This window comes from Cricetulus griseus, chromosome X, assembly GCF_003668045.3.
Source record: "Cricetulus griseus strain 17A/GY chromosome X, alternate assembly CriGri-PICRH-1.0, whole genome shotgun sequence".
Classification (NCBI taxonomy): Eukaryota; Metazoa; Chordata; class Mammalia; order Rodentia; family Cricetidae; genus Cricetulus; species Cricetulus griseus.
Genome location: NC_048604.1, coordinates 33,445,037 through 33,461,474, shown reverse-complemented (window position 1 = coordinate 33,461,474; position 16,438 = coordinate 33,445,037). Strand labels below are relative to the sequence as shown.

General features: G+C 38.4%; 1 protein-coding gene across 1 annotated transcript in view; it reads left to right on the top strand.

Moving 5' to 3' along the window:
• Pls3 (plastin 3) overlaps positions 1 to 16,438 on the top strand; it is a 93,876-nt gene that overhangs the window by 41,035 nt on the left and 36,403 nt on the right. The window contains 1 exon segment of the mRNA NM_001246802.1: positions 8,086 to 8,166. Coding sequence (NP_001233731.1) covers positions 8,094 to 8,166 — 73 coding nt within the window. The 5' untranslated portion in view covers positions 8,086 to 8,093.

Below are 16,438 nucleotides of genomic sequence, written 5' to 3'. Positions count from 1 at the left end.
AATGTGTAATACTGTAACAATGAAGCTTTTCACATATAGGAATGAGTGTACAGTAAGGAAAGTGTTTGTGTGCTATATTCTTATTTTAATTTTTGTTGTTAGGGCTTGAAAGCACGGCCTCTGTTTACCACTGATCTGTACCCACAGAGTCTATGAACTTATTTTGTGGTCAAAAGTAATTTGAGCTCAATGTTTTGGAAATGGCACAATCTTTATAGTTTTTGCTCAGCTTGTTTAAATTCTGTGTATGTTTTAGATTTATTTGTTTGTTTTTATTTTATGTGTATGAATGCTGTGACTGCATATATATCTGTGCAGAACATGCATGCCTGATGTCTGAGAAGGCCAGAAGAAGATGTCAAACTCCCTAGAATTGGAGTTTGGAATATGAGCTGCCATGTGAAAGCTGGGAACCAAACCCAGGTCCTCTGAAAGAACAGGAAGTGCTCTTAATCACCGAGCCATTTCTCCAGCCCTATATTCTAAATAAAATCACAGAAACAATTAAGATGTGACTCCTTTAAGTAATGGGAACAAGACAGCATTAGCTAGAGGTATCCCTATTTATATTTTCTTCCCACTGTTTGTATTTCTCAAAGCATGGTCATATTTGCTAAGAACTTTTGAATTATCTTCCATAGGTTCTACTGGGTATGAGCCCAAAGATCTTAAAAGCAATGTGTTGGGTAGTTGGAGCAATTGATCCCAGTGTCTTAGACCACTGGTTTCAACCACTTACTGAACATCTGGAACAATTTAGGGCATAAAATATTAGAACATGAGCTAGGCATACAACACAGTTAATAGAGTATTTGCCTTGGGTTCAATCACCAGCACTTCATACCCTGGGCCTGGTAGTACACATGTGTAATCCAAGCACTTGGGAGGTGAAGGCAGGAGGATCAGAAGTTCAAGATCATCCTCTATTACATAGTGAGTTTGAAGCCAGCCTGGGATACCAGAACCCTAGAGATTTAGCTTAATATCTTGTCATTTCTATGATTATTGGCTATTGGGCATGCTGGGAGTTTTCATTACCCTTGAAAAGTTGCAGCTGGCTGCAATACTTTTGACACCAGATCTGTGTATCCAGCATCAAGCAAACCATGGTTGCAGTATACATGAGAAATAAGTTTCTAGTCTTTTCCAGAAGATGTGCAGAGTGAAAAATTTGACCAACTTTTGGTCAAATGATGGTTCTGATTTATTAAGGAAAAATATTTTGGGTCAAACTTGAGACTCTGTGTGAAGTTGGCTGATGAACAGAATCAAATAGGATGACAGACATCCCAGCCATATTGTCCTCCACTTATGTAACTATAGAAGGAAGTCTATCATATCACTTCATGCCATGATTCTAAAATCTGTGTAAGCTGAAGAGAAAGATGACAGGGGGTTAAGCATTAGGCATCAGGCTGTTGGGGATGAAAAGGCATCAAAAGCATCTGTAGGAAATTGGAAGTTGACAATAACCGACATAGGCAGGGAGGAAAGGAGCAGCAGCAGCAGCAGAGAGAGAGAGAGAGAGAGAGAGAGAGAGAGAGAGAAGAGAGAGAGAGAGAGAGACAGAGAGAGACAGAGAGAGACAGAGAGAGACAGAGAGAGACAGAGAGGGGGTGTGAAAAGTAGATGTTGAGGGAAGTCTTCAGAGACAAAGGTCAGAGTCAAACTAGGGCGGTGGCGTGGGACTTAAGGAGAGCTGTGGTCAGAAGGAGAGCTATGGATCAAAAGGATTTTTCAAAGCTTTAGCATGGTGGCAAACACCTATAATGCCAGCACTGGGGAAACTTAGGAGGAAAGATTACCACGTCCAGACCAGCCAGGGCTTCATAATGACACCTTGTCTCAAAGATAGAGAAAGAAAAGCTTGTGCAGAACATTGTTGGAATAGACATAAACTACTCTGGAAGACCTGAAATGCCAAACAGATGGTAGGCAATTAATTTAGCCACAAGTAATTATCACCTCTTGAATTTGGAGATAGTCATAATCAAATGGCTGTGGATGCTAGTTACGGTCCATTTTTTAATCCAAAAGAATTAAATGCACTGTGTCCATGCTTATACAATAATGAATAAGTTCTATTTCTGCTCTTCTGAGTCTAGGGGAAAGTGAATTCATTAAGTAAGTTTTTGAGGGGCTTGTATCAGATACTGGTTGAGAATATTGACTTTTTCAGACAGGTCTTGTAGTTGAGACTTGGTTCACCTCTTTCTGGCTATGTGTCTTTGAAGTGACTAAGCTTCTCGAAAGCCAATTGCTCTGTTAAATGTGGATAACACACATACAAACATAAAGAGAAAATTTAATTTGAATAGCAATATTACCATTTTTAGGTATGAAGCAAGTAGTTTACTGCACAGTAAATAAGTTCTCTCCAGTTATGAGTGGCTAAAGTAGAAACTTACAAAGACATGCAATATTTCATTTAAATTATTATTACCAGCTACTGTGATAGAAGATGGGTGGATTCCAATGAGATGTGATAATGCTCAACGAGAATGAGATATGGACGTTTCCATCAAAGAGATTTGGTAGGAATAGTAAATGCTATTCTTATGTTAACTAAATTGCCTAAAAATAGATGGATGATGGATAGATAGATGATAGATAGATAGACAGATAGATATAGATGGTAACGGTGCATTCTCATAATTAAAGATCAAGGCAGGAGGATGGCAAATTCAAAGCCAGTCTGGGTTATATAGCAAGACCCTATCAACAAAATGAGAGACTACTGAAACTTCTAGAATTGATTACACCTGAGACCATAAAGGAAGAATCTCGAAGTTTGTAATGAAGTATCCAGGGAGTTTAATGACTGACTCACCCATAAAGAACAAATTTTAGGGGCAACCATAGTCTCGAATGAATTTGCCTAGAGACTGAGGAGGAGTTGGAAATGAGACCCGGTGTGTCAGGAAGAAGAGTTGGTGTGTGTGTCTGTGTGGAGGGATAATGAGTCCAGGGTTGTGACTCACGATGGAGCATCTGCCTAGCATGCTTGAGGCTCTGGGTTTGAATCATAGTACTGAGAAAAAATGGGGAGGGAATGGCAGTGAGGTCAAATGGAATTACTCTTGCCAACCTTCATCCCATTAGTTAACATTTCAGCTGGACTCTGGCCTTCTGTAATTGTGTGTTGTCAGTAACACTTGGCTAAGAGCCCCAGCCATCCTGCATCTCTGCAGCCTCAGATAGCATCTTCTCTTTCTGACTCTAACCGTAGAACAGGTCACCAGTCGCTAAGATAAAGATTATATCAGATCCAATGGGGAAAATGGTCCCTGACCATGACACACCGCTCAGAACAAATGACTGTGATAGCTCTAGTGTGAAGTCTTTGTGATGCTATCTGTTTCCCCCACAGGGCAATAAGCTCTGCCAGAGAAAAGAGGCTTTGAGGGTCCTAATTGTCCATATCTGTGGCACTTGACACACTGCCTAGTATACATTAAGTCTTCAATGTCGGCTTGATGAGTGTAGATGAGTAAGGAGTGAATGAGTTAGACATTCGGGATTGAAATCTTCCAAAGTCATTAGGAAATATGGCACTGGAGTTTGAGTAATCATAGTAAGAGAAGGTGAGGTTTAGCCCACAGAATGGCACACACCCATCCAACCTCCAGACTGGTGCTATTGATTTACCTAACTGAGGAGGAGACAGGGTGGCAGTTTCTGTTGGTACAGGTAGGAATGTAAGGTGTGGGTGTTCCAAAGCACTGCCTGTTTTAAATGGAAGAAGGTGACAAATAATATCCCCTCTTCTTGTTACCTGCTCTTGAATCATTTGCCCACAATGATGGCTACCTCCATCCTTAGGTTTTCCTCCTCCTTATAACTAAATAATATATTCTTCCATGTTTTCCTCACCCTTATTGGTTTCTCCTTCAGGAGTTTTAAGTCATGTATTGTGCAATCTACTTGTAACTAATCAACATTTCTGTCCCAATTCCATTTTTTACATAGTTTACGAGTAAACTGTGGGAATGAAGTCTATGGTGAATATCACCTGGGTTGCTTGGGAGGGTGATCAGCTTGTTTTCTGCTGTGCTGGGAATGAAACTTGGGGCACTTGATATTCAGGCCCTCTAACACTGAGCTATAAGGCTAGCCATATCCCATATTTATCCTTTATTTACCCAGTCCAGTTTCATGGAATACATACATTTCCTAATCCAAACTGATTACCAACCAAGGAGTTCCTGAATGCACCACCCTTCCTCCTGACTCGGCCTTCATACAGAATGACACACATTAGTGAGTCCATCATACAGTAAGATAGGTTTCAAAGGTGAGTGCCTGAGGAAAAGAAATCAGGACTCTCCTTTTTTTTTTTTTTTTTTTTTTTCTCCCTCAAACAGCCTTCGAATTTTGAGTAATAGTTTCAGGTAAAAAATTCTCAGCAAGGATTTGTGTCCAGGGTTTCTGTATAGTGAAATGAGCCAGTGGAGTGTTTTCATAATTGCTGTATTGTTAGTCAAACGCTGTAATTAGGGATGACTTCATAGGCATAAGATTCTTCTATGGGTGACGCCCTGAATTCGTACCCAGTTGTACACCATATCCTTTTATGAAAGAAACAAACAAACAAGGTTCTGTTTGCTTTTGTTTTATTCCCTGAGTTGAAAATCTGTTTTCCTGTGTGTCAGATGTTTAGGAAAGAGAGCTGTTCCCCCCTCCCTTTTAAATTCCAGGCTGATTTCTCTGTACAGAAGATTCGGGCAGACGGAGCAAGAGGGAAAAAAACAGAACCCAGGCAGAACAAAGGGCTTTGCAGAGTAGAGACCCTGGGAGCTTTTACCCTTGACTAGTATTTCATTAGCCGAAATGAAATGGAGAGAAATATAGTTCCCTTCTTTGAATATTAGTTCTCTCTCATGTCATGTAAACAAAGTTCACTTTTGTGGTAAGACAGACTTTGAGGGGCAAAAGAAAGACATTACAAACAGCCTTTTCCCTGTCAGTCATATATTATAAAATTGGATTTAAATGTGAATCTTTATCTTATGCTTTTAACATTTCATTTGTGTTATTGCTCAAGAGAAAATTGCAAATGAGGGGGGAATGTGATGATATAAACTAGCTGTGGATGATTTTGAAATATTTAAACTAAAATTACTTTTATTTTTAAAGATGTATCACTTGCCTGCACTTCAAGTTCTGTATAGAAGTTGGCCTTATGGAAGAGCCAGATTGAGTCATAGGTAAAATGTGGTTGACAGGTTTTCTTTAGTCCTGTTCTTCTTCAACTACTTTGACTGAAGGCTTGTAATTTTTATATATGAGGGAGGCTTGTTTTACTCTGTAGTCAATAATTAAAGGGGACATGAGACAGCTCTTCATGTATCCCTTTTAAAAGGCTCTTAGTAGACTGATGCCTAATATTTATAGTCTCTCACAATTACTTATGGAGTTATTTATTCCCGGTTTTCTTTCACTGAGGATTTGAAGTTCCTGTATGACGCTTTGTACTTTATAACATGCCTTCATATAACGTCATCTTTAATCTTTATGAGGATCCCAGGAAACAGGTATTATTAGTGCTATTTGTAAATGAGAAGCTGAGGCTCACAGAGATGAAATGAACTTACTCACAGACATACAGTTAGGAAGTAGCAGAACCAGGGTACTGATTGATGCTCTCTCATCGCATGCCCAGTGAGAATACACTATGTAATTGGGTGTAAAAGAACTGCTGGGAAGGACCAGTGTTCAAGAACTTTCCAGAGGCATCGATGATAGCAAATTTTCTGTTTCGCATGTGAACCAGTCTGGGATACTTTTAGTTTCTTTGGGAGAACCTGTATGAAATAGTCAAAAATAAAGAAAAAACATTAAAATAATCTCAAGGAGATTTAAGCATTTCTTAATTTTATAGGAAGAATAAAAGAACTGTCCCCCGCCTGCCTTAAAGTTTCCAGAGCCTGCAGGTGTCTTCAAAACAGATATCTATACCTTTCGTTGCAGCCAGTAATTCTTTGTTGTATTGTAATGATTTGGTTGCCTCCTGAGATTGTAAATTCCTCCAATGCAAACACTGGGCCTGTAACAGATATTGAAAATATGGTGTGGGGCTAAGGCTGGAGAGATGGCTCAGCAGTCAAGAGCACGTAATGCGCTTCCAGAAGACCATAGTTCTAGTCCCAGCACCCATGTTGGGGGAGGGGGGCAAAAGACTGACACACACTTTGAGCCTCTGCAGGTACTACACACACACGTGCGTGTGCATGGGCATGTGTGTGTGCATGGGCATGTGTGTGTGCATGGGCATGTGTGTGTGCATGGGCATGTGTGTGTGCATGCGTGCGCGTGCTCACACACACACAGACACACAGACACACACACACACACACACACACTTAACAAAGAAGAATAAAATATTTTAAAAATACAGTGTGAGGATAAAAAGGGGACTGAAAGGCCTGTAGAAGAAGAATTTGAAAAGGGAGGAAGTGGGACAGAAAGATGCACATTCCTGTGATCAGGAATCAGGATGTGGTTTATGTCCATGCTTCCCTCTTAATTTCCTTTCTGATTTTTTTGAAACAGAAATGATATGTAGTATATGGATGAAATAATTTGTATAGGCTTTTGTTGTTGCTTGGACTTTTTTTTTTTTACTGACATGGTTTAAATTATTACTGATTCAAACTTCCCAAACTAGAAAGGGCCTTTGTAAATAGAGGTCAAGCCACATGTTTTAGATTTTCTCACTCCCAAGCTTTTTGTGCCATTGTTCTACACATATAATTCATGGAAATGGGTAATAATTTTTCATTAAAGCTGTGATTGGCTGGGCATGGTAGCATAAGCCTGTAATTGTAGTATGATACAGTGTAGAAGTGGGAGAATTGCCAAAAGTTTGACATCAGCTAGGTCTACATAGGGAGTTCCAGTCCAGCCAGGGCTACAGAATGAGACCCCAATTCAAAACAAACCCAAATGATTGCTTAAAATATATATATATATATATATATATATATATATATATATATATAATAAATAAATTTATAACTAATCGTAATTAGTATTTTTGTGATGGGCACGTATTTTTAGAATACATAGAATAAATTTAGAATTATTACCAAAGGGTTACAGCTTAATAAATTTTTATTATTCTTAAACAAAATTGCTACTTTTGTGTCAAGATTATTATTGGAGACATTTCTTTCATTTCTTGAAAGCATTTTCTTTATTTTCAAGATCATAATTTAATTACAACATTTACCCGTCCTTTCCTCCCTCAAAAATGTCATTCCCACGCTCCCTTTCAAATTCATGACCTCTGTTTCTTCTCTTTATTACTGTGTATATACAAATATATTTACATTATAAATTTTAAAAATCCTTTAAATTATATCTACCACATAATATCACCAATTTAATATAGCATGTGTATATTAACATAAACTTGTATGGATTCTATATCAAAACCATCTATTTTTGTTTTACCTCCCCTTTAAGAAGAGTGATTGACAGGGATCAGTATGCTGTTTAAACTTAGTGACTTATTTTACAAGAACTGTTAGTCAAGTGGTTTTGACCTTCACTTTGGCACCAAAAAACAAAAAACAAAAAACAAAAAACAAAAACAAAACCCAAGATTCTGTTATATATCACTATCTTATTGTACCTTGGTTCTTTCTTATACTCTGTTAATACAGCTTCAGATTTTATCCTCAGGAGGACAAAGTTGCCAACAAGTGAGACCTCCTTACTTCAACTCCTGGGATCCACAGGGTAGAGAGAATCTATGCCAGTAGTTATCCTCTAACTTCTACATGCTCACTATGACGTGTGTTCACCCAAACACACACACCCCACAACGGATAAATGTAATTTTTAAATGTAAAACATTATCCTTGAAGGGATAAAGTCAGGCATTTTTTTTTCTATATAGCTTTTGATAAATGAGGATTTGTCACCTGTTTATTTTCTTTACTTTGGACATAGCTACATAGTCACTTACTCAGATTGTTTTAGCAGTTTGCAAGTATACTTAGTGTGTTTGTAATTTAGCAAGAATGCTCATGTTAGATATTCCCAAACTTTTGTGAAGACTGACTATTTGCTTTCCTTTAGATCTTTACATGGATGAGATGGCAACCACTCAGATTTCCAAAGATGAACTTGATGAACTCAAAGAGGCCTTTGCAAAAGTTGGTAAGTCCATTTTATACTATAACCACAGGAAAGGCACTTTTATTTGGTCTTAATGTTATATTTATGGAAATTGTCATGAATCAGCCTTAGCCTGAGCAACATAGTGAGACTGACTAAAAAAATTAGATGGATAAAGGTTTAGAAGTTATAGCAAGCTGGGCGGTGGTGGCACAAGGCTTTTGATCCCAGCACTCGGGAGGCAGAGGCAGGCGGATTTCTGAGTTCGAGACCAGCTTGGTCTACAAAGTGAGTTCCAGGACAGGCTCCAAAGTTACAGACAAACTCTGTCTCAAAGACTGTCCACCCTCCCCCCAGAGAACTTAGAGTGAAAATTCTATTATTTCGGGCAGGCATTGCTCAGCAGTTAATGTTGCTTACCTGAATTCAGTCCTGAAGACGCACATGGTGGGAGAATTAATTCCTTCAAGTTGTCATGACCCTCAACCCAGAGAGAGTGAAATGTCATAAATTTTATTAGTATTTCTATATGAGTATTGTTTATATCATTTCCAGTCTCCCTTCTTTCCAACTCCTTCCAGGTCCTCCGCACTCCCTCTCAAATTCATGGCTGCATCTTCCCTGTTATTGTTATGTATATATACATATATACATTTTTAATTTTTAAAATATTTCAAATGTATCTAATATTTAATACAGTCAAGCATTTTTTGCCCAGAGCCCCAGTCATTAAATCAGGACTGCTGTGTCAGTTGAAATTTTGATGACACATGTTGTGTTGTTAGAATATTTTGAATACCATGTTTTTTTTTGGGGGAAGGGGAGTGTAACAACAGTCCTGGCTGTCCTGGAACTCACTCTCTGTAGAACAGACTGGCCTCGAACTCACAGAGATCCACCTGCCTCTACCTCCTGAGTGCTGGGACTCAATGTGTGTGCTACCACGCCCAGCTGCAATATCCTGTTTTTCTGAGGAGATGAATGTTTGGAGTGAATATTGAAGCATTACATGGAATCCACTGTTCCTGTGGTATTTATATGTTGAGAAAGGAGTCTCATTCTGTACCCTACCTAGGCTAGCTAGCCTTGAACTCCTTATGTATACTATTCATCTTTCTAACTAATACAAATATAGCATCAATCAAAGAGGCAAAGGCATATTGTGATGGCATTGCTTTCCCATGGCACAGGGTACTGAACCCAGAACCTCGTGCGTGGTGGGCAAGTGCTCTACCCCAGAGCTACATCCTCAGCCATTTTTATTTTGAGACTATCTCACTGAGCTGTGTAGGATGATCCAAATTTGTGATCCTCTTACCTCCCCAAGGAGTAGGAATTACAGGCATGTGCCGACATACATGGCCTGTTTTCCTTTTTATGTATTTGTGTACATACATACTAGACAAACTATCTACCAAATAAGGTACATCCCCAGATTCCTTTTCACTTTATATTTTGAGATAGCATCTCAATAAACTGCTCAGAATTTGATAACCATCCTTCTTTCTCAGCATCCCTAGTAGCTGAGGTTACAGGTCTCTACCATCAAGCCCCATTTTATTTATGTTTTAATATCATATCACATGCCTTACAAATAGTGTTTACATTCTATTGGAAGGTCAAGAGATAAAAGATACAGTGAAATGGAACAAGAACTAACTACGTGTATACTCACAGGAAGTAGCACGTGCTTAAGCATTGGTTCTCACTGTGGGTCGTTACCCCTTTGGCAACCATCTATCTCCAAAAATATTTACATCATGATTCATAACTAGCGAAATTACAGTTCTGAAGTAGCATCAGAAATAGCATTATGGTTGGGAGATTCTACAATCTGAGGAACTATACTAAAGGGTCACAGCGTTAGGAAGGCTGAGAACCACTGGCTGAAGGTAAGCTATGTCTTCTTAGTACTGCCCAAGCTAAAGGGAGTGAAATTGAAGCATAATGGTTTATTATTTAAATCAGATTTGCTCTTAAACTTATGCTAAACATCCATTAATATAAAGTGAGAAAGGATGTCTATTTCTGTTCCCTATTGATTGATTGATTCATTCTTTATTTTGTTTTTGAGACAAAGTTTCTTCTAGCCCAGATTGGTCCCCAGATTCTAACTCTGAATCTCCTTCCTCTAACTCCCTCGTACTGGGATTACAGACATTACCACCACACCAAGCCTAATGTGGTGCTGGGTATTGAACTCAGGCTTTTGTGTGTGTTAGGTAAACTTTGCCATGGTCCACATTTTCTATAAAAGCATTTCTATTAATAGAAACAGCATACCTTGTAGAAAGTAATAACAAACAAATAGAATGGCTATTCATAATCTATCATAAGTCTAGATAGAAAAGGTTAAATTGTTCTGCATCTTAGTTTTTGTTTTTGTTTTTTTGTTTTGTTTTGTTTTTGCTTGTTTTTCAAGATAGGGTTTCTCTGTAGCTTTGGAGGCTGTCCTGGAACTTGCTCTGTTGACCAGGCTGGCCTCGAACTCACAGAGATCCACCTGTCTCTGCTACCTGAGTGCTGGGCTTAAAGACGTGCACCACTGCCTGGCCTGGATCTTAATTTTATATGTGCATATTTTACAAGCAATAAATTAAATTGCTGTAGATAGGACTCACTGGGAAGATGGAAATACATAGTCAGATACTCAATTGATGAAAATAAATAAGTTCTTAGTCATAAGATGTTGGGTTATTTTTTTGTTAAATTTTTCTCTTTTGTTGATATTCTTTGGGGTTGTTTTTATTATAATTGTTTCAGGAATATATTTTCTTGACCATTGTCTTTTGCTTACATTCATCTTTCAGTGTTTGCAGAAGCATAGTTTGTTTATGAATAGAGCATTAGAGTAGGGCCCATGGCTTATTAATGCTGCATTGCTTAATCGCTATGCCTGGCCTCCTGAAAGAAATGCTTGTTGTTGAATGTAGGCCTTGACCTCATGTGTGGCTTCTTAGAAATATTTATGTTCACTGTTTCTTTTAAATTAACATTAATTCCGATATGATTTACTTGAGACTTGGAGTCCTTTTTTATTAGTTAAACAGCTTACCTGCTCTGTTAAGGCATAATAATAGAGAGCTGACCAGGTATTGCCATTGTGGAAACAGGATTAAATTTTCTTCAGTAAGTGAGGGATTAGTCAGAGCAGTGGTTCTCAACCTTCCTAATGCTAAAACCCTTTAATACAGTTCCTTATGTTGTGGTAACCCTCAGCCAGAAAACTATTTTCATTGCTACAATTGTGCTTCTGTTATGAATCTCAGTGTAAGTATCTGTGCTTTTGTATGGTCTCTAGCCAACCCTTATGAAAGGGTGGTTCAACCCTCCATCCCCAGAGGAGTCTTGACTCACAGGTTGAGAACGACTGAATTAGAGGTTTGACTGAAAATGAAGTCCAGAACATTCCAACAACAAAAACCTAGCACTTGTAACTCTTTGCTTTGCATAGGCAGTAGGTGGGACTTGGAGACTTAGTTAATCCCACACCAGGCACATGTTCAATATACCCCATCTCAGTAACATACAAGCTATCAACTACAATTCAGGAGGCTAATATTTCTGCCTTTTCTGAATAACACTCTCTTGTATTCACCCTCTGAATATCTAACACGGTGTTGCATATGTGTTATGTTTGCAATAAATATTTAATTACTTGAATCTCAAGGAACCATAAACAGTCTTTTGATGTACTGGGATTTTACGATTATACATTCAAAGGATCTTTGTCATGAAAATTTTATCATGAAAGAATTTTTTGCATGGAGACACATAAGTGTGGTGTGTGTGTGTGTCTGTCTGTCTGTCTGTCTGTCTGTCTGTCTGTCTGTGGGGGGAATGTATATGTGTGGTAAATGCTTGTGCAGAGTCTTACCTTTCAGAAACTCATTGAAAAGTTAACAGCTAAACCTTTTGATTTTCCATCAAATCTCTTTGTAGTTTTTAGATGGTGTTAGTTACAGAGCCCTCGGGCATCTGTCAAAGGTGTTGTGGCATTTAGTTTTTCATTTGAGGATCTCTTATTTATTTTTTAAAAGACTCTCAAATTTATTTTCCTGGCAAGGAAAATTGTTTCCTACTTTCTGTGGCAGGGGAGAGTAGAGAGGTCTACTTTGTCTCATTTCAATTGTGACAAAATATGGAAATCATTTTCCTCATCTATTAACAATAATCGCCTTGATTATCTGCTTAGAAATGCAGCAAAATCATAGTGTGTGGAGAAAATCTCTGTAATTACGAGTAATCACAGGTTTTGTGCAATCAATTAATTGTGCTTTGAAACTCTCTTTACTAGCAATAAATTGAGTATTAGGATTGAAAGTTCTTTCAGTTCCTTTTGCACCTGCTTACTGTTAAGCTCTAATCACATGTAATTATTTTAATTATCTCAACAATTGTCTCAGGATTTCCCTCTGGGTTAGTGGAAACCTTAGCATGCCCTTCCCTTCCACACACACACACACACAAAAGTTTCTGTTTTAATTTAAATGCCGCCATCCTGCATGATATTTTTTTCTAAAGAGAATAAAGCTTGGCTTGTTGCTGCCTGCCTGTAACCCTTGCACTCTATAATCCTTGCACTAGGGTGTTTGAAGCAAGAAAATCCCAACAGTACCAGGCTAGCCAAGGTTGAAGAGGGAAACCCTGCATCTAAAATATATTTTCAGGCTTGGTGTGGTGGCACACACCTCTAACACCACTACTTGGGAGGCAGAGGTAGGCACAGTCACATCTATGTGAGTTCAAGGCCAGCATGGTCAAGATAGAGAGTTCCAGGTCAGCCAGGACTACATAGTAAGACACTGTCTCAAAAAAAATAACATTAATAAATGCACATTCTAATTTACTTACAAAGTGAATATTTACCAGCCAGAATATGTCTTTTATATTCTAAGACTTTAATTTTGTATTATTACTTACCTCAAGCAATGAATCTCAGGTTATTTAAATACTCTCAGTTTGGCTTTGGTCCTGCAAACGCTTTCTTTAAAATAGGACTTTTGAGGCCTGGAGAGGTTATGACTACTTGCTGCTCTTGCAGATGACCTGGGTTCAATTCCCAGCACCCACAGAGGGGGTCACAACCTCCAATAACTCCAGCTCCAGGGGATCAACACCCTCCTCTGAACACTGGGTAGCTGTAATCACATATGTGTATACTGCCCCCCACACACATACACATAAGTAAAAATAAAATAATAATAAAACATGACTCTTTTTTCTTTCCCAAAGCATGCTACAGAGAACTTTTATAAACATGAAAGTCGGGACTTTTGAAACACAAGAATACTTGGGATTCTTAAGTGGCCAAGAACAGTGTGATGCATTCCTTTGAGGTTGCCCACCAAATGCAGCCAAGACATTTTGGTTGTGGTGATTTAGCTGTACCAGATTTCACTCAACCCAGAAAGTTGAATTGTTTTCAATTTCTTGGTATTCTCTAGTATATCGAAACCGCATCACAGTGCCACAAAAAAGTGACTGGCAATTTAGTCCAGTTTACTTTCAGTTTTGAATAAAGCTATATCACTCTACATTTGTTTAATTATAAAGTAAAGCATAAAAACACAAAAACTATGAGGCTAGTTTTGTCCATAGGTGGTGGAGCTGTTCCTTAGTGTACAGGAGCCCCCAGGCAGGCAAGTGTGTGAGCATGTACATATACATACATACACATATTTCTAGACCTACAACAAGAAAAATGAATGAGTGATCAGACAGATAAATAAATGAAAGCAGGAATGGTGGTAAAAACCTGTAATCCCAAAATTTGGAAGTAGAGACAAGAAGAAGAGAAATTGAAGGCTAGCCTTAGCTAATTAACAAGACCAGCACATTTTACCTGAGACTGTCTCACAAAACTAAATAAGTAAATAAAAACTGGATCTCAACTAAAATGAATTAACTAGCGCTCTTTCATTTTGGTGTCTGGCTCATTATCTACGAAATATTAGGAGTGAATGTTGGGGGATAGTCTGAAGACCATGTGATGGCACTGTCGAAAGTTATACATGTATCTGTGTGGGAATGCAAGCAGTACTGCACACATCTGAGAACCTGTCTATGACAGCATGTGTACATAAATATTTTTGGAGTGGGGAGAGTGGCAGCAGGTGGGAAACTACAGCAAAACTGTTAGAAACATGCAAAAAGTTTATAAACATTTCTGAATGCCCAGTCTTGGCCTTCTGGACTGGTCCAGTCCTCAAAAGCTTTGGAAATCTACCATTGAATTCTGTGTGATGTGTTTTGCCTGCATGTACGTGTGAGCACCACATGTGTGCCTGGTACCCTCAGAGGTCAGAAGAGGGTGTCAGATACCTCGGAATAGGCATCATGATTGCAAGCCAACCAGGTGATTGCTGGGAATTGAACCTTAGTCCTCTGCAAGAGCAACAAGTACTCTTAACCACTGAACCATCTCTCCAGCCCCTGGTGGAGTCTTTAACTCCATGTTTTTATGAAAATCCATTATTACACATTTGAATTCTTATTATCAATTTTCTAATTAAAAATATCTAGAATACATTGGTTAAGCTAAATTGAACATTTTAATCCCAGCTTTTCCAAAAATGTATATGTTTGCACTTGATTGAGTTTCTTCTTTAAATTGTAATGAGCACTATCCACAATTGCTTAATGTAGATGCCACATATGTATTGCATATGAAGGCATACAACTGTAACCTCTTTATAGGAAAAATACCAGATTTAGATAGACTCAAAGACAGTTAAAGCAACACACACACAGACACACACAGACACAGACACACACAGACACAGACACACACACACACACACACACACACACAGAGGGTCAAAGGAAGTCCTTGTCTTTCTTACTGTCAGATTTATAAGGCAAAGTAGCACCCCAAAAGATGCTTTTGAAGTGATGGATTACAGTGCATACCACCTAAGAAAGGGCAGTGTAAAACAGCAGCTAAAATCAAAACCACTTGAATTCTGGCTCAGCTTTCTCCAGACAAGGACTTAAAATAGCTTAAATAACAGGATGCAAGGGGAGGGAAAACATTGCCTTTTAAGGTTATGCATTCTTGGTGTGATTCAAACTTCTGCAGGAACATGGCTGAATAATAAGTTTATTTACTTTGAGGTTACTTGGGGAGGGTGTTGAAGGAGGTAACTGGCATTGAAACTAATACTTGGTAAAAGAGAGTAATACGATTTCCTTTCAAACAAAATGCAGATGTGACTCTGCGCGTGTCATCTGAGAAAGACAAAGAGGGACACAGACAGAGAGTGAATTCCTTGTAACCAACAGTTGTTCATTCGGATGAATTCAGCTTCCAGAATGAAAAATGACTCTGTCTAGTGCCATCTTGAGTGCCTGCTAGTGATTTTTTTTTCAAGTGGAGTGTTTTGCAGTGTTTGTTTTTTAAATCCACCGGGTATATTAGTTAAATGTTATCTCTTTACCTTGTGAAAGCACTGTTTGGTGGTTAGGTGGCATTTCTTTCTTTTCCCCTGTGGCTTGTTAGTCTATCCATACTGATCATAATTCCAGAACGAAAATACTCATAGAAGCCTTGTGACTGTTGTGGATAAAATCAGCTGTACATAAATCATTTATGATTTTTAGTCAGTTGAAATGTGATGGCAGAAGAGACGAGTCTTCTGAATGCCAAGCCTCTTCCACATCATGCCAATGTGTAGAAGCAGTGAATGAGCCAGAAATGGCTTCCAGAATGTTGGCAGCTTTAATGAGAAAATAAAGAGCTACCATCGTGCCTGGTGTTTGTGATTTTAGTTTCTAGTTAAAATTGCTTTTGATGTGGGTCTGTTTCTAAGATGCACACATTATTAAAATCTTATGTTTTTATAAAAACTCAGAATGAGGAAAGTTCACCATCGAACATGGTCTTGAGCTTTTGGTGAATAGTGTTACTGACAAAATGGACGCTGGCTGGTTAACATGCTCTCCCTCGTTTTCTGCCACTTGAGATCACTGTCACTGCTTAAGGATGTATTGCTGTTTTTGTTTCTGCTTTTAAAAAAACTGGAGATTGAAAATAAAATCAGCATAAAATACACTGAAAATAATTACACACTATGTTGTGTCTTTCAAGGACTTTACCAGCTGGGAAGTTTTGTAAAAATTAATTGTTGGCTACTGCCATTTTCAGGCTCTCTCTGCCTTCTTAATGACATTGAAATCCTTCTCTTCCAATGTAGGACTTAGAGGTCCTAGTGAAGCACCAATGTGGTTTGCTAATACTAATGTTAAATTGCCATAGTGTAAATAGGATTACCATCTACTGAGAAAATATAGGAAGGTAGAATTTATGAAAGAA